The 26,833-nt window shown below is 24.1% G+C and overlaps 6 protein-coding genes across 7 annotated transcripts in view; 2 read left to right on the top strand and 4 right to left on the bottom strand.

Annotated features, from left to right (window-relative positions):
• Positions 1–64: 64 nt before the first annotated feature.
• Positions 65–8,423, bottom strand: LOC112594332 (calcium and integrin-binding protein 1-like). Its single transcript, XM_025339063.1, has 5 exons — positions 8,373–8,423; positions 3,971–4,005; positions 3,614–3,861; positions 2,998–3,199; positions 65–171 (listed from the first exon to the last, which is right to left on the bottom strand). The coding sequence occupies exons 1-5, from the start codon at positions 8,421–8,423 to the stop codon at positions 150–152; spliced, it is 558 nt and encodes a 185-aa protein (XP_025194848.1). The 3' UTR covers positions 65–149.
• Positions 4,191–6,591, bottom strand: LOC112594331. Its single transcript, XM_025339062.1, has one exon. The coding sequence runs from the start codon at positions 6,293–6,295 to the stop codon at positions 4,259–4,261; it is 2,037 nt and encodes a 678-aa protein (XP_025194847.1). The 5' UTR covers positions 6,296–6,591; the 3' UTR covers positions 4,191–4,258.
• A 1,436-nt stretch (positions 8,424–9,859) lies between the features above and the next one.
• On the bottom strand, positions 9,860–16,527 carry LOC112594428 (U2 snRNP-associated SURP motif-containing protein). Of its 2 annotated transcripts, none has more exons than XM_025339203.1 (19): positions 16,320–16,527; positions 15,287–15,403; positions 15,102–15,195; positions 14,848–15,034; positions 14,673–14,752; positions 14,519–14,613; positions 14,285–14,450; positions 14,064–14,230; positions 13,750–13,809; positions 13,429–13,472; positions 13,160–13,264; positions 12,679–13,069; positions 12,523–12,602; positions 12,261–12,453; positions 11,987–12,203; positions 11,585–11,810; positions 10,764–10,932; positions 10,226–10,383; positions 9,860–10,169 (listed from the first exon to the last, which is right to left on the bottom strand). In XM_025339203.1, the coding sequence occupies exons 1-19, from the start codon at positions 16,344–16,346 to the stop codon at positions 9,926–9,928; spliced, it is 2,820 nt and encodes a 939-aa protein (XP_025194988.1). In that variant the 5' UTR covers positions 16,347–16,527; the 3' UTR covers positions 9,860–9,925. The 2 variants fall into 2 exon arrangements, with proteins under 2 accessions (XP_025194988.1, XP_025194989.1); XM_025339204.1 differs by having other exon boundaries at positions 14,676–14,752.
• A 2,787-nt stretch (positions 16,528–19,314) lies between these two features.
• LOC112594392 (mitotic checkpoint protein BUB3) lies at positions 19,315–21,583 on the top strand. The gene is made up of 6 exons (XM_025339153.1): positions 19,315–19,598; positions 19,761–19,830; positions 19,894–20,045; positions 20,129–20,433; positions 21,046–21,185; positions 21,394–21,583. Exons 1-6 carry the CDS (start codon positions 19,398–19,400, stop codon positions 21,510–21,512), a joined length of 987 nt encoding a protein of 328 aa, XP_025194938.1. The 5' UTR covers positions 19,315–19,397; the 3' UTR covers positions 21,513–21,583.
• A 3,551-nt stretch (positions 21,584–25,134) lies between these two features.
• On the bottom strand, positions 25,135–26,352 carry LOC112594420 (polycomb group RING finger protein 3). The gene is made up of 5 exons (XM_025339188.1): positions 26,115–26,352; positions 25,883–26,035; positions 25,662–25,807; positions 25,427–25,570; positions 25,135–25,328 (listed from the first exon to the last, which is right to left on the bottom strand). Exons 1-5 carry the CDS (start codon positions 26,218–26,220, stop codon positions 25,203–25,205), a joined length of 675 nt encoding a protein of 224 aa, XP_025194973.1. The 5' UTR covers positions 26,221–26,352; the 3' UTR covers positions 25,135–25,202.
• A 379-nt stretch (positions 26,353–26,731) lies between these two features.
• LOC112594291 (probable E3 ubiquitin-protein ligase HERC1) overlaps positions 26,732–26,833 on the top strand; it is a 30,124-nt gene continuing 30,022 nt past the window's right edge. The window contains exon 1 of the mRNA XM_025339000.1: positions 26,732–26,777. The gene's annotated coding sequence lies outside the window, so the exon portion shown is untranslated. The remainder of the gene's footprint in view (positions 26,778–26,833) is intronic.

Raw genomic sequence — 26,833 nt, 5'->3', positions numbered from 1 at the left:
CATAAGCCAATCAATATTTTCAATTTATATGTATTGAGTTATAATAAATAATGATTAAAATCAAATAATAATAAAGTATAATTTATCCACAAAATTATTATTATATTATCTACTATTTCCAAACTTATATTCTTCATAAACTTATGTTTTCAAAGTTTAATATTGAACATTCTGAAAAAAAAAAAATTTATTTAGTAACACAAATAAACTTTTTAAAATACAAATAATACATCATTTCCAAATAAATCAAATCAAATAAATAACCATGGAATTAATTCTTATTATAAATTAAAAATATAAAATAGATTTTGGAAATTCACAATAAATATTTTTATTAGTTAATAATTTACAGTAGCTACAACTTAAGTTTTTTCTAGAACCTTGTGCTATTTTTCTCTGTTGGAACTTAACTAATAACTTGACAATTATGTATGCAGAATTTAGCTAATTACTATTATTACTTGCAATAAGCTTTTACAATATGTGAAGTCACAAAATTCTAATTGTTCTATCCTTAGATAATTCAATAACTCATATACGTAGCATATCAAATCCACCTTAATTTGCAATTCATTCCAACACCAATAATAGTTAACACTTTTAATGGATCTAAATTGATTCATTTACTAGCCTTAAAAATATTTAATATAAAAAATCATGAACTTATATCATGCAAAATATTTTTTACTATCTTCCACCAACTAAAAGATTTGATTGACATAGATCTAGGTATGGTGCATTAAAAATAAACCTTCACCTTTGATTTTATCTTAGTTAAAGAATTCACAGTAAATTCCATTAATAATCATCCAAATCTATTAATATCTAGGATTTTATATTCTTCCGTGATATATTCATTCGATCTTAGTGTTCAAAAAGATAACTTTCATACAACTTCAACAAATAATAAATACATCCACAAACTTCACCTGGGTAAGAATTTATTTATTGATAGTACAAATCTTTTTTATTTTGCTTCAATTGAAGTACATAAAATTAACATTATAGTTATAATGATTAATTTATAGTTTTCTATTTCTTAATTCTAAATATATTTTTGATGTACACACAAAAAATTCTAGACAGATTCAACAAATGTTGAAAAGCTCTTATGAATCTAACATAGTTAAGATTAGTCTTTATTTTTATTTATTTATTATTATTTATGTTTACATTTTTGTTTCTTAAATATAAAAATATTGAAAAAAATAATGAATTGTCAAAGTAAAATAGTTCAAATGTACTCATCTTATTTTAATTGTTTCAAAAATTAAAATTACTTAGTTATAAATTTCTTATTCGGTTTTAAATTTAATGCATTTACTTATGAGTTATGCATTAAAAATATTAATAAATTATTCTATAGCAATGCAAAACTGAAAATAAATCAATAATAGTGTAATGATCAAAAACATAAAAATACTAAAAGCTACAAAAGGTTAAAAATGTTAATTTGAAAAAAATAAACTTTTTAAATTATAATTTGATATTGAATTAAATTTTTTCTAATTTAAAACTTAGACTGAGGTTTATCAACAAGCAACCTTATTAAATGCCATAGTTTTTCCTTTAACAAATAATTGTTTTTTCAAACATGGATACATGACAGGTTGATTTACCCTTAACAACAATTTGTACCTTTCAGTCATTAGAAGTTCATTAAAGATTTTATTAAATTTGTGATTCTTAGGAATTGAATATAGGTACTTAGAATTATGTGAGTAGATTACAACAATATGGTCAATTGGAAAGTAGTTAACATTTTCTAACGATATTCTGTTGGTTTTTAACAATAATGATTAATGACAAATAAGTTCATCACATTCTGTAGAGTACTCTATACAACTAATAACTACAGATTAAAAAACTAATAATTCAACAATATAATAATTATGGCTTATAAAACAGATTCAAATCATGAGCATAATTGTTGTATGAATTGTTAAGTGTGATTTACCAAGCATGCTGACACCTTTATTTTCAATAAAAAAATTAGTAATATTGTTAAAAATTTAGGATAAAAAAAAAGCCACCAATAAAAAAAGCATAAATAAAAAATCAACTAGATAAAAACACAAATCTATTTTTGTGATAAAACAATTCTATGTAATGTATTATTATTTATTTAAAATATATGATCATTATTTAATAAACTTATAAAAATATACAAAACTAATAATAATTAAAATAATTGTATTATGCAAATAATAACTGTCAACTATTCATAAATTGTCTCCATTGCATTAAGTCATTACTACATATATTACATAATTGTTTTCATAAGCTTTTTCTTTTTATTGGATTTTATCTATTGGAAATTAGGCTAATATTGTTTTGTCAAAAGACAACTGTAATTTCATATTTTTAATTAGTGTTCAAATTAAAGGATGACTGTGACCTACTAATTTTGAAAAACAATGGCTCCACTTTTTTATTTGATTATTAACAAATCTACTAACATTTTTGATTTTTTTTTTTTAAAGTAGTACGAGTGTAATAAACACTAGATTTAATATTACATTTATTTCATATTTTTGTAAACTATTTTTAAGACTATTATCCTAAATACAAATATTTTAACTAAAAAATTTACTTTAAATTTTAAATTAAGTACAACAAAAATTTAATGATTATTTACTGAATAATTTTTAATAAAAATGAGGTTCTCATTTGAAAAACAGATGTTTGAATCGTCATAAGAGACTCTTTAATAAAACAAAAATTCTTAAGAATTAAAAATATAGATTAAGTATATTTAAAAAATTCAAAAATTAAAATTTGAATAAATATATGACTAAATTAATAATGCTACGAGTGATTAAATCTCAAAAAATATTTAAACTTATGAGGTGTTTTAGTTTAACAAGTAGCAACCATACAATTCATACAGTATGTTAAATATAAAAATAAATGGAACTCACATTATCTTGAAAAAAAACACAAGTGCTCTGATAATTTAAACATGCAGTGATTATACAAAAATAAATGTATACTAACTTTACAAAATCTGGACACATATCAGTTACATGTTCAAATTCAGAAAACGAAAGAGCGCCGTCATCGTCAAAATCTACTTCTTCAAATATTTTTTGTACCAAACGTTTAAGATCATTATCATTAAAAATATTTTGTTCTCCAACTAAACATTGAATAACTCTTTTTATGTCTCCGATTCCCAACATGTCATCACCATCAAAATCTAAACATTATAATTAGGATATTAACAAAATCCATTTAAATTATTTAATAATTTTACTATTTTTTAATAACTAGAAATTATTGATGGATGACAAAAAATTTAAAATCTAATCAACAATATTATTAATAAAAATTCTAAAATTAAAATATAATGTCGTATTTTAAAAAGCCAGATATGTATTAATTACTTGTAAATATAAATTTAACATATAGTCTTATTATTCTATTGAGCATTATTTATTATGCCTGATAATTAATTAAATAAAAATACCCATAGTATATAGAACCAGAATAGCTATAACAACCTTTCCTTTTTTTAATGAAATGTACATAATACTTTAAATTATTAATCAAAATTAATTCTACTCAAAAACCCAAAAAATTATATAATTCTTTATTTTTTAGTATTTCTTACCAAAAATTCTAAAAACATGTTCAGCTTTTACATCTGCAGGTGCCATAGTACTAAATACTGACATCATATCTAAAAAATCTTCGAATGTACAATCCCCATCTTGACTAGAACTGAATACTTGACACATACGTTCACCAAAAGGATTAGCTGCTAATTCAGGAAGCTTAAGGACTTTGTTTAGTGCTAATTTGGCATTTTTATTATGTCCCACTTTTTCAGGAGCTAAAGACTTGAACTTTTCATGCGCACTAAACATTTTATTAATTTTTAAACTTATGATACAATTCCCATTATATAATATTTGTAATAGATTTTTATTTTATTTTTTTTTTACAAAATAATTCATAATATACTTACATTAAAACTTCTTTTTTTGTAAAATAAGTGAGATCCTAAAAATAAAATAAATGAGAAAATATGATTTTTCTTATTGAAATATAATTGTTCACTTTAAAAATAAAAGTAAATGTTTATCAGGCTATATTTTACTATACAACAAGTAAACATATTTTACATTAATTCTAATTTTTATATAAAAATAATATACTTAAATATGACAATTAATTTTATGTGTAACTAACCTAAATTATAATATCTAGTTTTTACAGTTTATAATATACAATATTTATCAATAATAAAAATATTTTATTGGTTCCAATCTTGAGTACTAGGTCCTGCATCTGGTTCTTCTTCAACAGTAGGCATTGGGGACCGACTTTCAAATAGTGGTGACATTGCTTCGGATGTATTTTCACCACTACTACAATGGCCACTATTCTTATGCGTGCGCTCTGTTTGTTTCTTTGTAGTCCTAAATCTCATTCGTTCTTCCATTTCACACGCTTCATGATGAGCACTACGTTTACCATCATCAAGATCTTCAACAACTTCTGGTTCTGGAACTGTTGCAGCAAATTCAACAGGATCTACGTCTAATTCTTTAACAATACGCCATTTGGGGGTAACTATTTCTTTATACTTGACCATTTCAACCCTTGATGCAGCAGCAATACTATATGGTATTACAATATTGTCAATATCATACTCACGCTTAGCATTGTAAGTTTTATCTCCTGTTCTTGGGAACCAAGGACTATAATCAGGATCAGAGTCATAATTGTCTTCATCATATGCATCATCAAGATCATCATCATCACAAATACTTTCACTACTTCTTCGACTGTTATATTTATAATCTTCATCCATTCTACTTCTTTTATGTTTGCTATAACGTATTCTTCTTCTTTTTCTTGCTTGCCTTTGATTTCGATTGAATTTGGTAATTGGATCATTGCGGGTAGGCCAAGCATTTTGTAATTTAACAGGTGGAACTTGCCTAGTAGTAGGACTTTGTTCAGGAGTCCGGTCCACAAAATATTTATTAAAATCTGTACTAGATGAAGACTTATTTTTTTGTTTTAGATGAAAAGACGATTTTCCTAACTCATTAGATAATGCAACATTTAAAGAAATGTCTTTGGAATATGATAGAACTGGGTGAAAAGTATCACTCAAAAAATGACCAGAATCATTTGAATGGCGTTGAAGACTTACACAAGTAGGACAAGAATCAATCCCATAGCAATCACAGGGATTAATACGATTTAATTTGGCTTTGTCTCCTTTTCTTAATGCTGCAGCCAAGTTTATGAGTGGAGGTTGCATTAACATTCTATGCCGAGTTTTTGGTTCATATGGAAAACATCTTCTACCAGATTCTTCTTCCTGGTCTTGTATATAAGGATGAGAAGAATATCGATTTAATGCTTCATTATAAAAATTAATTTTGAACTCTATATCAGACATAACATTAACTAGCCAAGTTAATCGGTATGCAATACTTGCCCTTTCATGAAGCCACTTCCAAGAATTGCTTTTTTCTATAGGACAATTAGATGATTGTAATTCTTCTTCGCTGGTTTCTCCTAACGTATCACTTTCTGAATCACTAGCTGTTGCTTCTGAGTCGTATTCTTCATTTACTGTTTTAATTTGTGACTCTAACATTCCAAAAACTTTTTCACCATCTTTAATTTCATCACAGAGTAAACTTTTCAAAAATGGATTGGATTGCCTTTTTTGAACTTTGAGCAATGTTGATTTGATATTTTTAATAGCGTTACTTTTATGCGATTGTAATACATTATAGATTTCTTGAGTGGAACACTTGCTCATTGTTTTAAGTTGTATATTTTGTAACTTTGATATTATTTTTTGAAGTCGCTCACTCAACATTTTACCTTTGTTTACAAGTTTGTTGAAATTCTCTTTTACAGTAGGTGTTTCATCATATTGAGTAACAACTTCTTCTTCAGCCATTCCAATTACATTATCTAATAGATCTTTTTCAAAAGAACTTAAATCGTTATCCCCAATTGTAAACATTGCATCTGCATCGCTATTACCCATTTCGATTTGTATCGTATCATTTTCATAAGACATTAAGCCATTTTTTACCATTGAAATATTTTTCATCACACCAAGTAAGTCATCGGAAGAAAGTTCCATGGGATCACCATTCTTTACAGGTGGATTCTCATCCATAGCTGGATCCTTGCACATACACGCGTTTTTTACAGCAACCGCCAATAAAGATAGCACTTGTGAAGACGTTTTCATAGACGAAAATTTGATTGTTATTATAAATTTCTGCAGTGTTACATGAACAAATATTGATGCCATCGCAGAGTTGCCAACCTCATTTCTTCGATATATCGTACAACAACTATCAAAGTATTGTATTCAATAAATAATATACCGTACATTCATAAAAATATTTTCCCTTCCCTAGAAGTCTAGTAAGGCGTTATCACACAATATATTTAATAATGCCTATGAATAATAAAGATTAAACATTATCAATCTATAACGTCTACATCTCTACGATAACACTATTATTGTTATCTTAAGTTGTTCACTTAAGTTTAGTCGAGTTGATAACTAGGTCTGTGTTCGATTTAATTTTAATTTTATTTATTAATAATGCGCTAAGATTAATAATTAAATATATAGAACATTTTAACAGACTTGTTTTAATTTTTATATTTGTTATTCTTTCTTTATGTAGTTCTTAAAGTTTGTTCAGTATATTTTTTTTGAATGTCAGGCCTCGACGATTAATATTAATTTAATCAATAAACATTGCAATTTTTTATCTCTTTCAAATATTTAATTAAAAATTATGTTGAATAAATTGTATTTATATTTAATTTTCATATTGAATTATGAAAAGAACAATAATATATTGTTACCTAATAAATTAAATATGTAAAATATATAATACATGTATATTTTATTTTTTGAAAAGTGACAACTACAATGGTCAATTACATAGTAACATCCAGTTATGATACTGCGGCTTTTATACTTAATAAAAATTATCGTTTCGATCGTCACGATATACGTATTTCGTTAAGAGGACGCTGCACGGCATGTGTTATCTCTGTCTTACATATATACAACATGGCAAATTCTAATTCACCAAAATCCATTTTATGTTGTTAGCTTTAACACACTATTGTTGCAATGATTGAGTAAATTTACCTATTATCAAATTTAAAGGTAAGAAATTTATCTAGGCAATGGCATAGAATTTTATTGATATTTTATTTTATTTTTAAGCTGAGTTATAACTATATAAAATATTGAAACTTTAAAATGCTCACAACTCACTTTAAAATTATAATATTAATAAAAGCCTATGTAATTGCCTAGATAAAATTCTTATATTTAAATTTGATAATGAGTTAATTAAATTTACTCTTAAGTTAAAGCTGACAACGTAAAATGGATTCTGTTCGACGAAAATTTGCTAGGTATGATGTATGTAACACAGAGACAACACATGCGGGTGCGCGTTCTCTTAATAGGGAACATTAGACGTTGACAGAAATCTTAATAATTATCTGTCAATAAAAATAAAGCTTAAATGTTTAAAACTATAAATTTTTAAATAATAATATTAAATACTATATTTTGATTATCAGTTATCACTTATCAGTCATCATATCGGAGCAGCTCCGGGGGAAATAAAAAATATTAGAATTTAGAAAGTAGAAAATTTAAGAAAGTTATCGTATTTTCTTGATAACTATTGTATGAATGGTAACGCTGAGACAGACACATAATAATAAGAAAAAAAAAGTTGCTTCCTTTTCAGAATTACATGTTGTCACACGAGTACCAACTTCTATTATAAATATTCATGGTATAAAAAATGAAACTATTGATTGGTTTTTACTTTCTAAATTATATCAAAAAACAAAACAGTATGGGTATTGTAGTAAAATATAAATTATTAACAACAATAACAACTAACAAGTATTAATCAAATATAAATTTTAAAATTAGTAATACATGATAAAGACATTTTATAATTTTACTTCAAAATAATATCTGAACTCTTAAAGATTTTAATTAAAAATATTTTAGATTCAGTATCAATAAATTCAAAATTAATGATTGTTTTAAATATAATATAGATTATATAGATCTAGCCAATATAGGTGTAATATATTATTTTCATAAGATGTTGTATTCATATAAAGTAGGTACTTTAAAAATATGCTTAAAATATAATGAAAAAATACTAAACCGCCGAGAGCAATAATTTATTAAAAATATAACTCTGACCCTTAATTATTAAAAAATGAACATTACAAGGTTTATATTACATAATTTCATAAACAAATCGTATACGTTTAGGTAATAGCCTGAATTGAAACTATATACATAAAATATATTGATGTTTAAAAATTACCTGATAGTCATTTAACTCTTCAGCGGAAAATTGACTAGATTTTTGGCCCATTTGTTTTTAGAGTTAATAACTTTACTAAACTATTATATAATCCATTGAATTAATTAGATACGAATAAAACTAGTAGTTTTAATGATTCATTAAATGTATAATATCTCCAAAAATATTATATTTAGCAGAATGATTATTTCAAACTTTCGTATACTAATATTACTATTTAGTATTTATCACAGACTTGTATTGTACGTCATTTATATATATAATATATATATATTAAACTAGGTCCCTGTTATTTGTATTTATAATGATAAGTCGAGGGTGTTACCATGACCAAATACCGGTAAGTATGAATGGTAATAAACTATCGATGTTTTGGATAAATCGATATTAGACATCGATGTGGAACTTTCACCGATGTTTTGATTTCAATGTTTACTAGGCTAATGGCTTAGTTGTTAATAATTAAAAATATTTTTATTATTTACTATTTAGTATTTTTTACATGCATTGCAATTTTTCAATTATAAATCTGACACAATATAATTACAAATTACAAGATTGAAGATAGTTTATATATAGACGTTAGACGAAAGTCGTACATCAATATATTTAAATTTGCATTTATTGAATAAAATGTATTAATTCAAACACTGCTCTTTTTAAGTTAAACTCGCATTCATATAAACTACATTAATTATAGCAGCCAAAGGTTTATATTAATTTTATACTATTTATTGGTTTATTGATCAATATTATCGAGAGTTCCTAATAGCTATTTAGCATTATTAATATTTGTGGATTAATAAAATTATCATTATTATTATAATTATTGGCTGTTATTTGATTATTATTTTTATGCTTAATAAATTAAGGAATACAGTTCACATTCAGTAACCTTATCCAACTAATATAACCTAATTTAACTAGTCTTCCTTTTTGCCATTCATAATCATTTATATCCAATAACTGACCAGATTTACTTTTGTCTTATTGTACATAATATGTATAGACTGTAAATATTTAATAAACACTCTTTTATACATATACATGTAAAAAGGACAATGGAATTCGTAGAACTTTTACAACACTGAAAAAGTTAAAGTTTTGAAGTTAAGTCATGTATGTACAAGCAAAAGTTTAAACCTAAACCAATGACGCTTAACACTTTAATTTTGTTTTAAAATGTTTAAATAGATGTAATACTTTATTTTAACTAAATGCATTAATAATAAAATAAAATGGAGTCTTAAATTAACTTTTTACATTTTGAAGATTGAAAAATTTAAAAATAGAGCCATCACTATTCATAATTATAGAAGTATTTAAAAAAAAAATCTTTATAAAATTAGGTCACAAATTGAAAGTTAAGACTAACTTGTAACATTTATAAGGAAATTTATTTGATTATTAAAATCTATTTTATTTGTATAATTTAGTAATAATTCTATGAATTGACAAAATTATTAGTCAAATTATTTATAAGAACTGTATATATAAATATAGGAAAAACATTATGACAAAATAATATTATTCAGTACTCAATGAAATCTTTATCAATATTTGTGTTTGTGCTTTCGTGATGTGTGTGACATAGATGTTGGAGGTGTATGTACATGATGTCGATGAGGTGAACGTGAATGTGATCTTTTGTGTCGATAGTTATGCCTTTCATCACGTTCTCGATCTCTTCTTCTTGACAATGAACGAGGAGAATCAATTGGTGATATTCTTGATTTTTTATTATTACGCTGAGGTGAATTTGGTCTTTTTCTTGAAGGAGGACTTAAACTATCACTTCTAAAATAACATATGATGTAATTAAAGTATAGAATATACAATTAATTAACATTTACCTTATACTATGAGATGACCATTTACTATATGCTGGACTATTGGAAGGACTTCTAGATCGTTTCTTTTTCTTACTATCACGATAGTCATCATCAGGACTTAATCTTTTACTAATTTTATCTTTATCTTTTTTATCTTTTTCCAATTTCAATTCCTTTTCCTATTACAAAAAAAAATTATCAATCCAATTACATTCTGACAACATAATATTATAAAATATTGGGAAGTATTCCATTCAGTGTCCAAAGTAAAATATAAATAATATACATTTATTTTACTTTATAAAAAAATGTATCACAATTTTTAAGCAAAACCTTGTATCCTTCTCTAACCATGCAGTTTTAATATATGCCAGTAAAACAGTAAGGATATACCTATAGTATGACTTAATTACCATTAGTAAATAACTAAGAAGTAAATTATAAAAATATAGTAACTACAATTATTTATTAGTAAACTTTAATCAGAATACAAAACATAAACTTATAATCATATTAAATGTTGAAATTAAAAAAAATTAACAAAAATCAATCAACTTACCGGGGATTTTTGAACTTTTTTAAGTAGTTTACGTCTATAATGTTCCACTTGTTGATAAATATTCCATCCACCTTTTAATGCTCTTTTGCCAGATTCTAATTCATCTTGATATTGCATGACTTTTACTTCTACTTCTCTTAATTTAGCTCTTCGATCATCAGTATTTTCTCTAAAAATCAATTGAAAAATTGATAGTTTTTCGACTTGCTTTTTAAAAGAATTAAAATTTGACCATGTACCAATGAAAATTAAAATATATTTGAACTAAATGTTTCCAATATTTTTATTGGCACAGCTCACTTTTGAAAAACATGAAATCTTTGATAACATTATTAAAATTAAGCTGTTGTTTTCTTTTGCTCTTTAATTACTAGTTTGTGAGTAATTAAAATTAAATAATCAATATTTTAGTATATGATACAATGTAATTAGTTTTATAAAAGTATGTTAAAAAAAAAAAATAAAGATTTATTATCTATTTATTTAAAAGTGAAGATGTGCTAATTTTTAATAATTTTATAGTTATATTATAAAAGTATAGTTATTACCTACTCAAGCTTGCTTTTTGAGACATATTATCTTATATTTTCATGATTTAAATAATAATTAATAATAGTATAACATATAAATTATATACATATAAATATCTACTTATTATAATTATTATTAAATTCAAATTAATTTATCATTTTTTTAAAAAGTTTGTGTTCAAAATATAATGTTTACGATCCACTAAAACTATAATACTTGTTATATATCTAAAATTCAAGTTTATGAACCTGTGATTATTGCAACAAATAATACTAATGATTTTAAAATACCTCGTTTCATTAAGGTCATCATCTGGTGAATCTTGATCGATGGACTCACTATTATAATTTTTATTTTCTCTTTCTAACATCTCCCATTTGCTAGTAGTCATTGCTTGTTCTTCAGCTTCGTGGGGGTCTACAGTTTCCCATCTAGATGGAACAAATGCAGCTGCTTTGATATTTTTACCTACTGACTCTTCCGCTAATGGCACACCTTCAATATCATCCTCTAATACTATACAACATTGATAATTTTTATACAATGATGTTAATCATTTTTAAAATATAATAATGAAAACCTTATGTTGTTTTGTTTTTTGTGTAATATATACAATTCAATTGACAAGTATTTTTAATTTTTTGTTTTTTGATTAAAAACTACATTAAATTTAAATATAATAGACAACTTACATGGTATACCATCAATATCTGTATCACCAGGAGGTGTGTCATCATATGCATGTTTCAACAATGTAGCACCATCTAAAGGTATACCATCTAAATCCTCATTATCTAGATTTTCAGTGTCAGATAAAGGTGCTCCATCAATATTTTCAGATTCATCGATAGATTTTGAATTTGTATTATATTGCGATTCTTCACGAGAATTAATCAATTCTTGAGGTATCTAGAAATTTAAAATAATAGTAAAATATGAACACAACTTACATAAACAAAGACTTACCTCATTTATCGACAGCCCAAGAAAAGTATTTTGACATTTAAACAAAAATTCTTTTGGATAAATATCCCAGTCTTCCCATGCACGAAAAATTTGCATGACACGGTGTTTAAAACCATCAGCTTGACTTTGAGAATCTAAACTCTTATAAGTTTTAAGTGCTTCTTCCATTATGGGAATCAATCTTGTTTCAAATCTATTGTAAAAGTATTAAGTAAAGCATTTTAAATACTTTGAGATATTTACAATAAAAAAAAAAGTATACCCTTTTCTAAATTGTGTTGCATTTATAACTTTTAAACTACAATTATGTAGAACATCTGATATCAAATAAAGCCGTGCAATCTAGATTAAAAATATATATAAATATTTATTAATTTAAATATTTTTATAGCATAGTTTGATTATTTTATATTTTCACTTTTTTATGTAGTGCAGTTGTAGCATTAGATAATGATTCTTGAATGCAATCACAAATTTCTTCTACTGCATCACTGTGTTCTACACAAAATACCATGACTTCAGCTACTTTTAACCGCTCAGGTGTCATATTTCTTATAAGTTCTTCAAATCTTTCTCTTTGTGATACACTTAAAGTTCCTTTAGTCCTTGTTACTAAATCTTCTTCAGGAACAAGTTCTTCTGGCATACCAACAGTATATGGATTCATTGGTGGTGGTCTCCAAATTGATCCATTCTTAAACATACGGAATTCATCAGTGCGCCACTCTTTAGTAGAATCACCTTGTAACATAGAAAATAGCTTCCATCTATAGTATATATGAGTTGGTGAACAATTGTCAAACAAAAATCTGAAAATAATAAAATCAAGTAATAATATATAATAATTATAGTATATAAAATTATCTTCATAAAGTAAAGAATCTAATTAAGATACTCACTGAAACATAGGATTATTCAACTCTTTATTCATTATCATAGCTTCAAATAATGGACCTTCCCGTATAACAAATTCAATCATGTGATGTATAAGCATAAGCAAATTTCTAAAAAAAAATGTTTAAAGTAATAATATAAAAAATACATTTTTAGTTTATAATTTTATGTTTTTTTAGTTTTTCATTTTGCTTCAACAGCCTGACATCGATAATAAAGGGAACATCTTCTCATAATTTGTTAATTAATTTACATCAAAAAAATGAAATGTTACCTTTCTGTGGGAATAACAACTTTAATGATAGTCTGCGGTAAAATCTGTCACAAAAAAGCAAATTGATATAAAACAAAATGATTGATGTATTATTTAGATAAATTAAAATAAATTATTTAATAATTACATATTTTATTATTTTTTATAGATTGATTATTAATTATCAATAATTGAACATTTTAAACTCGATCCGACAATATTATTTATAATCTATCATCTTTTGCCTGCCAGCTGCATAGATATTTGAGCAGTATTTAAGAAAGTCGGATTGAGTAAATTATAGAATCAAAAACAGTAAAATCTTTTAAAATTGTGCAATACCTTTTCAATTGGTTGACTTCTATCAAAATATCCTCCATCTTGTCGTGTTCGTCCATGATTCTAAAATTAAAATCATTAGGTTGTATAACAATAACTATTTTTAATTTTTAGTATTTTATTTAAATTAATGATCTAATTTTTGTTTAAGGTGTATACTTTTCAAAATAATTATTATTATTTTAAGTAAATAAATAATAAGTATTGAAAAATAAATAAATAAAGATCTTAGTTTAATAAGTTTTGTTATAAAACTTTGAATTTAAATTATTCTTTTAATGTTATATATTATATAACTTATAACACATAAATTTTACCTTTTTTTCTTTTTGAGGCAAAATAGGCTGAGCATTGAATGGTAATCCAGAAAGAGGAGGTGGCAATGTTATAGCTAATAAAGCTGGTGGAATAAAAATTGGGTGAGGTGGTATAGGTACACTTTTACCCCAACCCATTTTCATTTCATATGACATAACATCTTTCCCTGAAAATTACAAAATACTTGAATTTATGTATAATAATAAAAATAATTAAATACCATTTAAATTTTTTAATGCTCTTTCACCATCTTTACGACTCATATAAGCTACAAAACCACAGTTACGCCCTCTTGCTTTTTCTTCATCAGACCTAGGCCACATTATTTTAATACTTGCCAAAGGTCCATATTTGCCAAAAACTTCCATTAACTGAGCTTCAGTAATCTATAAATAATAAATCTACAATAGTAACATTTATTCACGTAAATAACTAAAGATATTTTATGCATTACTTTAGGATTAAGGTTTCCTAAGTATAAATTTGTAGTATTTGGATCGCCTGAATCAAATGAACCTTTGATTTCATCAGGTTCAACCATTATTAAATCTAAAGAAACGTTTAAAAACATTATTTAATTATTTAATATATTTAGATATATTATGTACTACTCTTAATTTCAGGATCTTCAATAGTTTTTTGTAAAACTCCTTTGAATTTATGTCTTTCTTCTCTTTCTTCTTGAATCCTATTAATTCCACAAAAATAAATAAATTGTTAAAATGTATTTAATTATTCAAAAAATAAATACAAAAATATAAGAATGATAAGTTATATAATTACATTTTTAGTTCTTCTTTGAACAATTCTAGATTACTTTTTTTCTTTTCACCTTCTTTTTTTTTTTTTGTAAGCATTCTTTCATTTTTACGTTCACCCATAAAACGAGAAAGGTCATCTGCTTTATCTGAGTCTGCATTTCCTCTAGCTTGAGGCTTGTATAATTTACCTTTTTCTCGAGTATCCTCCTCTATATATGTGATATAAATCATTAGTATCAAACGATTAAAGTTAAATATATATATATAAAATTTTACGTCTCTTTCCAGCATCATATGTACCAGCTTTAACCCAAACTTTACTATTTTTTTTCCCTTCATTTTGAAAAGTTGCTACAAACTCTTCAAAGGCCTGTAAAATTAAATGACAATAGAACCATAATTTTTGTTAATAGAAAATCCAAGCAGCTGAATATTATTGTAAAATAAATTATTATAATTACTTGAGCAGCAGCATGTTCTTCTTCCTTTTTTTTTTGTTCATTTAATTCTTTTTTTGAAGGCTGAGTTTTTCCCATTGCTCCGATAGAAAATGCTTTGAGCTTTTGTTCTGCTATGTACTATTCAAAATGAAATAATAGTTTATATATTTTTTAATTAATTTGTTTTTAATTCTATCGGGAAATAAAATATGAATTTATTTATTGGTTATCTGATTCAATTGTCATGAATTTATATCAAATGATATCCAAAATATCTTAACTATTACCCAAACTTTCAGTTTAAAATTAATTAATCTCACTATTTTACTAACACTACTTTTTATGAATTGTTCACCTCATAAAATGTCATATAATAACCTCAAATTAATAAATATTAAAAAAAATATCAGATAGTTTTTCTATAATTCACTTTAAAGTTTGAACAGAGTATTCAAAAATATTACATCAAAAAATGTATTATTTTTTATAATTTACATTTTATTTCAATCAATAATTTTAGGTATGTAGATTTAAGTTTCTAATATGTATTCGATAATAATTATACTTTGTTCTAAATAAAAATACACCAGACAGACAGTGCCTAGTTTTCATTCGTCAACGCACATCTCCCATATAATGGAATAGGTGAAAAGGAAAACATTTTTATAGAACTGATGGAGTTCTATATGAAAACTCTTTTGGAATGGAAATCAATTATTTTTTAGATTATTAAATATAATTACATTATATGTAATTAAAATAATTATTTGATATTAAACTCTCAAATAACTTTTCTTTAAACAGTTTAAATGTCAAGTATATTCATGTATAATCTAAATAATTTTCTCTCAGTATACTAAATTAAAACCCTAGAAAAAATTATTTTGGAATTAAATACATACAAGTAGTAATAAACATTAAACATAAAATTAAGTAGTACGCAAAAAATAATTTTAAAAAAAAAACAATTTTGTACCACCTAATTATTTATAATAAATGTTGTATTTCTATTATTGTAAATAGATATGTTATACAAAAATAGATAATATCTTACCTTTTTAAATTGTCCCGAGTCAGCCATGATTAAATAAATAAATTATTATTATATAACTGACGTTAATTAAACTTAAATAAGTGATTTGAAAATTTAACAACTAATATTAAAATAAAAATGAAATAAAAAGCATTAGAATCTATAAACAGTTTAGATCATAACTCATAAATTATTAGAAATATCTACATAATAATATGTATTTTGTAAATGTATAAACTTGAAACTACAGAAACACAATAAAATTAATGTATTAAACCAAACATCTTAATTTTAAGTCATAGTATCATAGATTAGTGATTCACATTAACTCATTAAAATTATGTGTGTATATCTGAATAAAATTTTCTTTGGTGAATTGGTGAACATTGAACCATTGTAATTTATACTTTTTTTTTATATCTTTATACTAAGTTTGTGACACTATAAAATTATCATTATTATTATTATTATTATTATTATCAATCTCACACACAATAATAATATACTCCTTGGTCGCATAGAATCCTTGACAACAAAAATTAATATAGAATCCCTACGAAGTTTGTTCGAAAACAGTTTTGTTCGAATAGACATTTGTTCCAAAAATTACATTTAAAAATTAGAAATCGAAAAGTTTTAAAGAAACCGTATTTACATATCAATATATCATTATTTATTAATACTATTAATGTATCTTCAATATTTTTAAAGAGCTATAATTATTAGGAGAAAATTTGCATTAAAGTTTCTAGGTATTTGACCCATGAACAATTTTTTTATTGACATTTATTTTCATTAAAAAAAAACTAAAACTTTTTTAAAAATTCTAAGTGTTTATAAATCAGCTTAAAAGAGTAAAAATATTTTAAAATTGTTATCATATTTAAAATATTTTATTATAAATATCTATTGAGGACTTCAAGGTTCAACTTCGGTTACCTACTCGTATTTTTAATTAGGTACCTACACTCTACAGCAAACTGAGCAAACTAATTAGAAAACCGATTTTGTGTAAAATTTCCAGTTTTCTCAAAATTTTTTTTTTCTGTTATTACTTTTAAACGTACTAGAAATTTTTAATTTTGACTTCCGATAAAGAATTCATAAGGCATACACTATAATAGTATATACTATTTAGATTAATTTTTCTATCAGAAAAAAATCATTGATATTGAGAGTCAAAGTATTTCGTTTATTTAGTACCTACTAAATGTCTATAAACAGTATACGGTGTACCTATTTATAGTACTTATAAATATATACGAAAAACACACATTATTATAAAATAAATTGGTACATTGAACGCCTTATTTAGAATCTAATATAGGTATCTTTTTCTTCCAAATGAACTGACGACGCTGCGGGATCAGCTTTCGCATTACTTTCGCGAGAATCTATTATCTATGTCTAACATAACATAAAATAACCCTCAAAATTTAGTCCAGCTGCAAAATAGGTATTCAGACGTCCTCGTCCGTAGAGTCATTTTTACTGTAATATATATAAAGGTATGATGATTCTTATTAAATTCAAATTTAATATAGTTTTTATAGTAACTTAGTCAGGCGTATGTGCAAGGGGAGGGTTAAATTCCTCTTCATATTACCTTTTTTGCATCTAGGCCATTATAATTACTGATTTTATTGAATAAAAGAAAGTTTACTTCTGCAAGAGTTCTGAAGTATAATATAACCCTATCCATTATGAAAAATCCTGCTTTTGGGCTTTAAAAAATAAATTTAATTTGAGCCTCGAAGAATAAAATAATGCATGTATATTTTTTTTTTAGAATGAAAATTATAGTATACTAGCAGTAAGTAGTAACTATTTATTACGAATGTTAACATCAATTAAGGCATACTCCTAAAATAATAATAGATACTTACCTCTTACCTACCTACCTATTCTGATTGCATCATTTCATGGTATTTAGAAGACTAGGTAGATTTAATGTTCAAATGTACAATAAAAAAAAATAAATGTTCAAATTCAAATTAAATATTTTTCAATTTAACTCTCACTTAACCAAGTGAATTTACAAGACAAATTTATAAATTAAAATTTTTTATTTTTTTTTTATTTTTACAAGATATTTACAATCTATTCAAAGAACAATAAGTAAATTTTATAAGAGTAATAAAACATGAAAAGTATGACGGAAGAAGCCACCCATTGATGACACTACCTATTTTGTTTCAGTTTAATAAGAGGATTTTCTAGTATTCATGCATTTAGCAGGTCACGACACGTCGACACCAGTTACGTTTAAGACGTCTAGCGGGATTACCCGGAATCGAAGGAATTGTTAGATTTTTTTATAAGAGGGTTGGATGGTAAATAAATTAAAATAACTTAAAAATAATCAATTCATCCGTCAATGGTATTTAAAATAAGAGTTGACAGTTGTAATAAAAAAATGAAGTCGTGTTGCGCATGCGCAAAATTTAAATACATATTATGTTCAAAAATTTTTAAGTCAGAAGAATTTGTGATCCAATATTCCATAAACAGAATTTTAAATTATGAATGATAGCCGGTTAGGTTAGGTTAGACACTGACATAAAGTGTACCTGTACCGGCTGTACCATGATATATTTTATTAAATTTTTTTTTTCCGAGTTTTTGCGGTACTTTTGTCGTTTGGAGCTTATGTATTTTCTCGATTCTCTATGTCGTATTCATAAATCGTTATACGGCTTTATAATAATATATATATAACCTCAAAAATATAATTCAAATTTGAATGTTATAGTTTGCTCATATTGTTATTTGTTGATTTAATCTAATTTCTGCTCCTGCTATGAGTTTTAACTTTTGACAGTTATAACTTACGTTTTAATTACCTATAATATGTTTACTAAATACTAAGAATAACTTATTATTATTTTTTTTTAATTTGAGTTTATATACGTATATTGTTGTTAACAGTATTCGATTATTTAATACTTAGATAAGCGATTAATACAAAAATCATATTACAATAGTTAGAAAATATTTTTAAACAGAAACAATATTTTTGAAATCGTTTTTATAATTCAATAATATACTTAAGCATTTCTCATTTAAATAAATTTTATATTATATATCTTCTAGTTAAATATGATAGGCGAGTCAAGATCAGAGTTTAGACTTAAGAATCCGCCAGAAGATGGAATATCGTCTGTAAAATTTGGACCTAATTCATCTCAATTTTTGTTAGTATCATCTTGGGACTGTTCAGTTCGACTTTATGATGTTCAGGCGAATAGCATGCGCACAAAATATACACACGATCGGCCAGTATTGGATGTTAGCTTCCAGGTATAGTTACTATAATTAATAATATTAATTATTAAATTGATTATATATTATACATTTTAATAACAAGATTTAAGTTATACATTTATGATAAGTTTGTGTGTAATAGAAGAATCTAATCACATATTATATTACATACTTAAATAAATATTTAATTTATAATAGGATGCAGTTCATTCATTTAGTGGGGGTCTTGATAACAAGTTAAAAATGTATGATTTGAATAGTAACTCAGGTAAATATTTATTAACTAAATTTAAATATTTCACACATAAATTTAACCAATATTATATTTCAGAAAGTGTCCTAGGCTCACACGATAATGCAATACGTTGTGTTGAGTATTCTAATGAAGTTAATGTAGTTTTATCTGGTGGTTGGGATGGTAACGTTAAGATGTGGGATACTAGATCATCTCAATGTGTTGGTACTCTCCTCCAACCAGACAAAGTATGTGTTATATATTTTCATTAAAATTTGTAATTATTATTTAGCTCTATGTCAGTAGCTAACCCATCTTTTATTTTATTTAGGTTTTTACCATGAGTAATGTAGGTGAAAAACTTGTAGTTGGTACTGCCGGGCGGAAAGTATTTGTTTGGGATTTAAGAAACACTGCATATATAATGCAAAGAAGAGAATCAAATTTAAAATTTCAAACAAGATGTATACGTTGTTCACCAAATAAACAAGGATATGTGTTAAGTAGTATTGAGGGAAGAGTAGCTGTAGAATATTTTGATACAGCTCCAGAAATTCAAAAGAAAAAATATGCTTTTAAATGTCACAGAATTAAAGATAATGATATTGAATGCATTTACCCTGTAAATGCTATCAGGTAATAATTTTTTGTATTTATCAAATTAAAATTTGTTTAGTTATTAATTTTTTCACGGAACTTTAATAATAAAGTTTTATAATAATATAATAACTTACTTAAATAAAACATGATATCTATTTACAAGTTTGTATTGCCTTTTATTTGGAACATGTCGGATAATGGGTGTATTTTAGTTCTACTTTAGGAAACCTATATTTTATTGTTAATTACATATCCAGATATTGTTGTGAATAAATTTCTTAAAATACAATTATTAGAAATATCTAATTATTTTTTATTAAGTAAAGATGTTCTTGATAATAAATAGTCTAATATTTATTTTAAAAATTTAAATAAACGAAAATTTAACATTTTTAATGAACGAAATATTTATTAATAGTTATATTAAACTGTTATCATATAAAAACCAAATGTATTTAATAATATAATTTAAAACCATATTATAATATAAACATGCATTTTATTGAATATTTATGTAAAATTAAGTAGTGAAATTTGATTTTTCAATAAATTTTATACGTGTCAAAGAGTGAGCAAAGAGGAATATACTTATACACTTCATTTGTGTTTTTTCTTTTTCTAATATTTATAAATTTTTTATGTTATTAGTTTTCATCAAGTATTTAATACATTTGCCACGGGTGGTTCAGATGGATATGTGAATATTTGGGATGGTTTTAATAAAAAAAGATTGTGCCAATTTCATCGTTATAATACAGGAATCACATCTCTGTGCTTTAGTCACGATGGTGAGTAAAATGTTATTTATTCATTTTATTTTTTGTTAATAATGACTATAATGCTCTAATATAGCAGGTTTATATTTTTATTATAATCCTTTAATAATTTTTATAACTTTGTATAATACTTTAACAATATAACTTATTTTAAAATATTTGTATTTATATTTTATTTATTAGTTTTCAGTTTAATAAATAAATAGTATTTTTATTTAAGGTTCATCTTTAGCTATTGGCAGTTCTTATATGTATGAACAAGACACACATCCAGATCCTATACCTGAAAACAATGTTTATATTAGGTATGTTACTGATCAAGAAACTAAACCTAAATAACTGAATTATATAAATATATTTTTTTATATACAATAGTTTTGTGCATTTGTAATTTATTATAAATAAATTTAATATACTTTTTTTTTTTATCATTTAATGTTGGGTGTAAATATTGTATCTTTGTATACTCAAAATTAATTTATAAATTGTAATGTAATAATAGACAGTAAATATTAACATTATTTTTATTTTTTTTATAAAACTGAAATTTCAAATTTTGTTGTTTATAATTGAATAAAATAATAAATATTTTTAGTGAATAGTAAATTTAAATTAATTCTAGAAAATGTAAGTTTGAAGATATGTACTATATTCTTTTATAATACATTATAGGGTTATTTAAAATTTAGTAGTTCTTATTACCTGTTTGATACACGTCAAATTTTTTATTACTTTAGAACTGATTATATTTTATATAATATATGTAAGTTTAATGTTTCTTATTCCATTTATTTTGAGGATTGCTAAACAATTCCATGTTTATATCCATTAGAATAAGTATATCAGAAAGAAAAATTTTATTATTGGTTAAATTATGTTGAGAAAATATCTGTTAACATCTGTTTTAAATATGATGATTTGTTATTAATTCTTACCATCAAGATTAAAATCTTGATGTTATCCTGCACTGAAATTTAATGAAGTTAAAAGATTACTTATCATACTGTATGACATTTGTATTTTTGGATTGATCATTGAGTTACTTAGAAAGTTATTTAGACATACTTAACTGTTTCAATTTTATTTTATCAATGTTTGATGTTTAGTATCATATAACACTGGTAGAATTTTATCACGACTTTTTTTTAAATTTAATCTTATATGTTTAAAAAGTATTGAAATATGTAATTAAAGTTTAAAAAGCTGTTAAATACAGTTTTTAAATTATGAAACTAAATATTATGATGTACAGTTAAATTTAATTACATTTTGAATAGAAGCATATAAGTATTTTATTTTAGTGAATGTGAAATGATATAGGTGCATATAATAGATTTGTATACCTAAAACATTCAAGAATATAGTGGCACCGAATGCACAATATATACTGTGTGAACCGTTTAATGTAAGGCACTTATTATTTAAAAACAATGTTTGTGAAATAACTTTTTTTAATAGTTTTAAGTTGTTAAAATATAACACTAATTAAAATAAATAATATTTTATTTCTTATTGCAAAGCAGAATTTTTGGAGTTCTTTGATATATAAAAATTTAAATTTAATTAGATTAATTAGAGCTATAAATATTTTAAGCTTTTAAGTTTAGATGAGTGGAGTGAAGTAGTATTCTGCATGTATACTATTCCATTCATTTAAACTTAAAATACTTGTTCAATATTTGAATTTTGTAAATCGAAATACTTCAAATAATATTTTGTTTCAAAGTATGAAATTAAAATGTATCTTGTTAAAAAAATAATAAAAATTTAATTTGTCATAAATTTGTTTTGAAACTACTTAGAATAGTGCAAAAGTATTATTTATGCTATTGATTTTGAATATAATAATGTTAAACGGATCACCCCTTATATTTTTTAAATGTCATCATAAACAAATATTTACTATTGATCCAACTATATGATAAATTTAAATATTTTTATTTAAAAATAAACAAATTTGAAATTTGTACTACATAGATTGAAGTTGTGATATACCATTGCTATGATGTATTGTATTTATGTTACTAAGTTAATTAGTAAAATATATCACTTAGATTATTATAGGTTATTTATGAAAGTCGTAAGCATTTCAGAATTGTTTCGAATATAAAATTTGCAATGTTTATGTGTTAGATATGCACAGATATTTGTTGCAAACAGTATTGCTTACTATTAAATCTAAGATAGGTGGTTTCAGTAAACACTGATTTTGTTACATTAAATAGGACAATTTTCATGTACTCATATTCAAATATCTGAAGTATCTATAATTTGCACAACTTTAACCTACGATCCACTATCACCATAAGACGTGTGCATACTTCAATTTTTGGTCTAGCTTGGAACAATTAATGCCCCAATACTTGATGTGTGCCTAATTTTTTTTAACATATTAATGTACATTATAATTGTAAATTTAATTAAGTTTAATGTGTACACAGCATTAATGTACTCATTTCTAGACATATATTTTTGAAGTTAAAAATAAAAAGATATAAATACAATTATGTATAAAATGAGAAGACACAAAATTAAAAAAAAAAACTTGGTTTAATGTACAAAAAATTGTATATGCATAATATTATATTTTAATTAAAGAATTATAAATTAATTTTCCGATTTCTCATACTTTTGAATTTGTCATTGACTAGGTATGTAAATATGTAAGTTTTGGTCAAGGAAACATTAATAATTAACTATCAAGTTGGTCTTGATATATAGTACTCCTTAATTTAATTTTTACTATCGGTTATTCAGAAAATACCCATTTGCAGGAACAATTTGTAACTGGTATTAGACTGAATAATTTCAGTATAGTGAGATTCATTAAATTATTTTATGTAATTATTTGCTTTCATATAATCTAGCTATGAATGAAATGATTTAGTATTAGTATCTGGTTGAAATTTTATTATGCCTTTAAAAGGATTCTGGTCGAGCCAGAGCTCAACCGTCCCATGCTCACACCTATGACCATCACCTGCTACAGTACCCATCTAAATTAGATAGGTAATGTATTTGTAATACTTATACAGTTATTTGTGCTATTGTGTGTTTATATGATAGAAATCACATGTAGATACAATATTAAGGGTAAGTTTAGTCACTCAGTATTCACCAAAGAGAGTGAAATAAATTTAGATTATAGTCTATAGTTTTAATTTGTAGAATATATTTTTAGTCCCTCAAAAAGCTAGTAATTAATAAATAATAAATATATTTATTTTAATGAGTAAATTTAAGATACTTTAAAAATTAATTAAAAAACATTTGTATCAAGTATAATTACATGACAAATAATATGTACGTAATTAAAAATAAATATATCTATATCATATATGATGTATATGTTTAATTCCTAAATTGTTGAAAATGTTGTTAACGAATAATGAGTGACTTATTTTATGTAATGAGCAACATTACTTACATTAAGTATAAAAAATTGTACATTTTATATTATATTGAATAGCTTATAAATAATAATAATACAAAAATAAATAAATACAAGGGACATTAACACAATTATCTAAAATAATTGTAATCATAATTTACACTCTATATCAGTACAAAAAATACAATAAAACTAATTAAATGCAAAACATGTATTAACATGTATTAATAAAAAATATTATTAAACCTTTGTAAAAATATGTATAAATAATAAGTAATTAAACAATGTTGATATGATCTTTTATATTCATTTTACTAATTTTTGGTCGAAAAACATACTTAATATAAAAAACAAAACTCATTCAATTAATTTTATATTATATACAAATATATTAATTTAAGACTGGTATAAATAATATATATATATATATATTATACACAATACATATTTTTAAGATTTAGCATTAAAAAAATTTAAATGTATTTCATTTAACAGTAATATTAAAAACTTTAAAATTTACTTTCAATAAATTAAGATTTTTTATTAAAATTTACATTACACATAAGATTAAAAAAAAGTTGTACATACAATAAGTAAAAAATACAATACTGAATTTAACAGATCAAAAAAAAAATAATTTACAAATCTAATTTCGGTCTATACTGAAGTTTTAAAGGAGGTTCTCTGAATCTCCATCTTGTTACATATACAAATTTTAAAGTGTGATCTTTTCCCAATAATTCATCATTACACAAGATATCAATCTAAATAAAATATATAAATATTAAAACAATAAACATATTTTAACATATTAAATATATTTAATAAAATATTATTTGAAATACAGTAAATTGTTACTAACGTCTCTGTATTTGTCTGATCCGTCAAGTACTTTCACAGCAATGAACTTTTTAAGATGTGTAATAGTGGCTTGAGATGATACTCTAAGGAACTTTTTCTTTAACGATTTCAAGTGAGATGCAACACATTCCAATCCGATATTTACCTTAATGATATAAAAATAGTTTATAAAATATTTTGAGAAATTTTTTTATAGATAAAAATATATCCAATCAAAAGGAATAAAAGTAAGTTACTTGTTCATCTGTTCTATGGTAGTCAGAATCTGCTGCTGCTTGATCTTGAGCTGTCTTATCATCATCAATTTCAGTACCAGCTGGGACTTCTTTTGGGTATGGAAGACCTCTGATTCTATAGAATTCTCTTTCACGTTTAATTTCATCTAATATAAAATTATAATATTTTATACATTTATTTATTATTTGTAATTGTTCCAGTTATTTGTATTTATATATACCTAACTGAAGCCCAGGCACTAATTTAAATACAATATCCTGCATTGTACGATCAAAACTTATATACTGCAATGGATGTGATTGATGTATGACAATTTGACAAGTAGGACAACTGTTATTCTCTTCTAAATGTTTCACAAGACAGCTCTTGCAAACTAAATAATAATAAAAAAAAAATAGTATAACTGTAATGTTTTAAATGTAAATGTTTGAATATAAAATTTAGGTACAAACATGTATGTAAGCATTCTGTTACTGTTGTGGCATCTACTAAGTATCCTCTACATATTTTACACGTTATATGACAATTAAGAGTTTTTAATTTTATCAGTTTTTCCATTATTTTCGACAAAATCACAAAATAAACAATCGTTTTATAACAAATTTAAAGTTGGATAAAAGACTAGACTATTAACTTTAAGTAATAAATAACAAATATTATATGATAATTATTAATTATTCACAGTTTTCACTTCTCGAAGATAAAGAGATTTCAATATAATGTTTAACTTTAACATAATATTAATATATTATCTCGTTATCATTTATTCGAGTCAGGAAACTAAAAAAGTGTTGCCAACTCTTATTATTAAAAAGATACTAATTTTACTGGTATTGAATTTTATCAGTTCTCCCTGTTTATTAAATAAGGGATGATAATATCATACTACTCATACTATTTTTCTGTCGATATTTGATAATATACTTCTTGGTTTTTGCCTGTTTGTTACATAGTATCTTTCGAAAAAAAATTGAAACTTCTAATTTGTCAAAATATGTAAAATATAATTTAATGTATAAAATAATCAATATTATGTGACACTTGTGACTATTTGAAATGTATAAAATGAAGGTATACGTAATTAAAAAATACTATTGATCGGAATTAATGTAAAGGTAAATTGACAAATATTTTAAATTTATGTATCTATTTGCCTTTATTCTATAGATAA

Source organism: Melanaphis sacchari, unplaced genomic scaffold (assembly GCF_002803265.2).
Source record: "Melanaphis sacchari strain LSU unplaced genomic scaffold, SCAv2.0 Contig22_pilon_pilon, whole genome shotgun sequence".
Lineage (NCBI taxonomy): Eukaryota > Metazoa > Arthropoda > Insecta > Hemiptera > Aphididae > Melanaphis > Melanaphis sacchari.
This window is presented reverse-complemented; position numbering and strand designations above follow the sequence as displayed.

Excerpts from the sequence above, each read along its gene's own strand:
- LOC112594331 (XM_025339062.1), bottom strand. The coding sequence starts at position 6,295 with ATGGCATCAATATTTGTTCATGTAACACTGCAGAAATTTATAATAACA.
- LOC112594332 (XM_025339063.1), bottom strand. The coding sequence starts at position 8,423 with ATGGGCCAAAAATCTAGTCAATTTTCCGCTGAAGAGTTAAATGACTAT. Across the intron at positions 3,200-3,613 it reads ACATGTTTTTAGAATTTTTG|ATTTTGATGGTGATGACATG; the intron begins GTAAGAAATACT and ends TATAATGTTTAG. Across the intron at positions 172-2,997 it reads ATGTGTCCAGATTTTGTAAA|AATGTTCAATATTAAACTTT; the intron begins GTTAGTATACAT and ends TTTTTTTTTCAG.
- LOC112594428 (XM_025339203.1), bottom strand. The coding sequence starts at position 16,346 with ATGGCTGACTCGGGACAATTTAAAAAG. Across the intron at positions 13,473-13,749 it reads GAAGTCAACCAATTGAAAAG|ATTTTACCGCAGACTATCAT; the intron begins GTATTGCACAAT and ends TTTTTGTGACAG. Across the intron at positions 12,454-12,522 it reads GCAACACAATTTAGAAAAGG|ATTTGAAACAAGATTGATTC; the intron begins GTATACTTTTTT and ends CTTTTACAATAG.
- LOC112594392 (XM_025339153.1), top strand. The coding sequence starts at position 19,398 with ATGATAGGCGAGTCAAGATCAGAGTTTAGACTTAAGAATCCGCCAGAA. Across the intron at positions 19,831-19,893 it reads TGATTTGAATAGTAACTCAG|AAAGTGTCCTAGGCTCACAC; the intron begins GTAAATATTTAT and ends ATTATATTTCAG. Across the intron at positions 21,186-21,393 it reads TCTGTGCTTTAGTCACGATG|GTTCATCTTTAGCTATTGGC; the intron begins GTGAGTAAAATG and ends TTTTTATTTAAG.
- LOC112594420 (XM_025339188.1), bottom strand. The coding sequence starts at position 26,220 with ATGGAAAAACTGATAAAATTAAAAACTCTTAATTGTCATATAACGTGT. Across the intron at positions 25,571-25,661 it reads ACCATAGAACAGATGAACAA|GTAAATATCGGATTGGAATG; the intron begins GTAACTTACTTT and ends TATATCATTAAG. Across the intron at positions 25,329-25,426 it reads GATCAGACAAATACAGAGAC|ATTGATATCTTGTGTAATGA; the intron begins GTTAGTAACAAT and ends TATTTTATTTAG.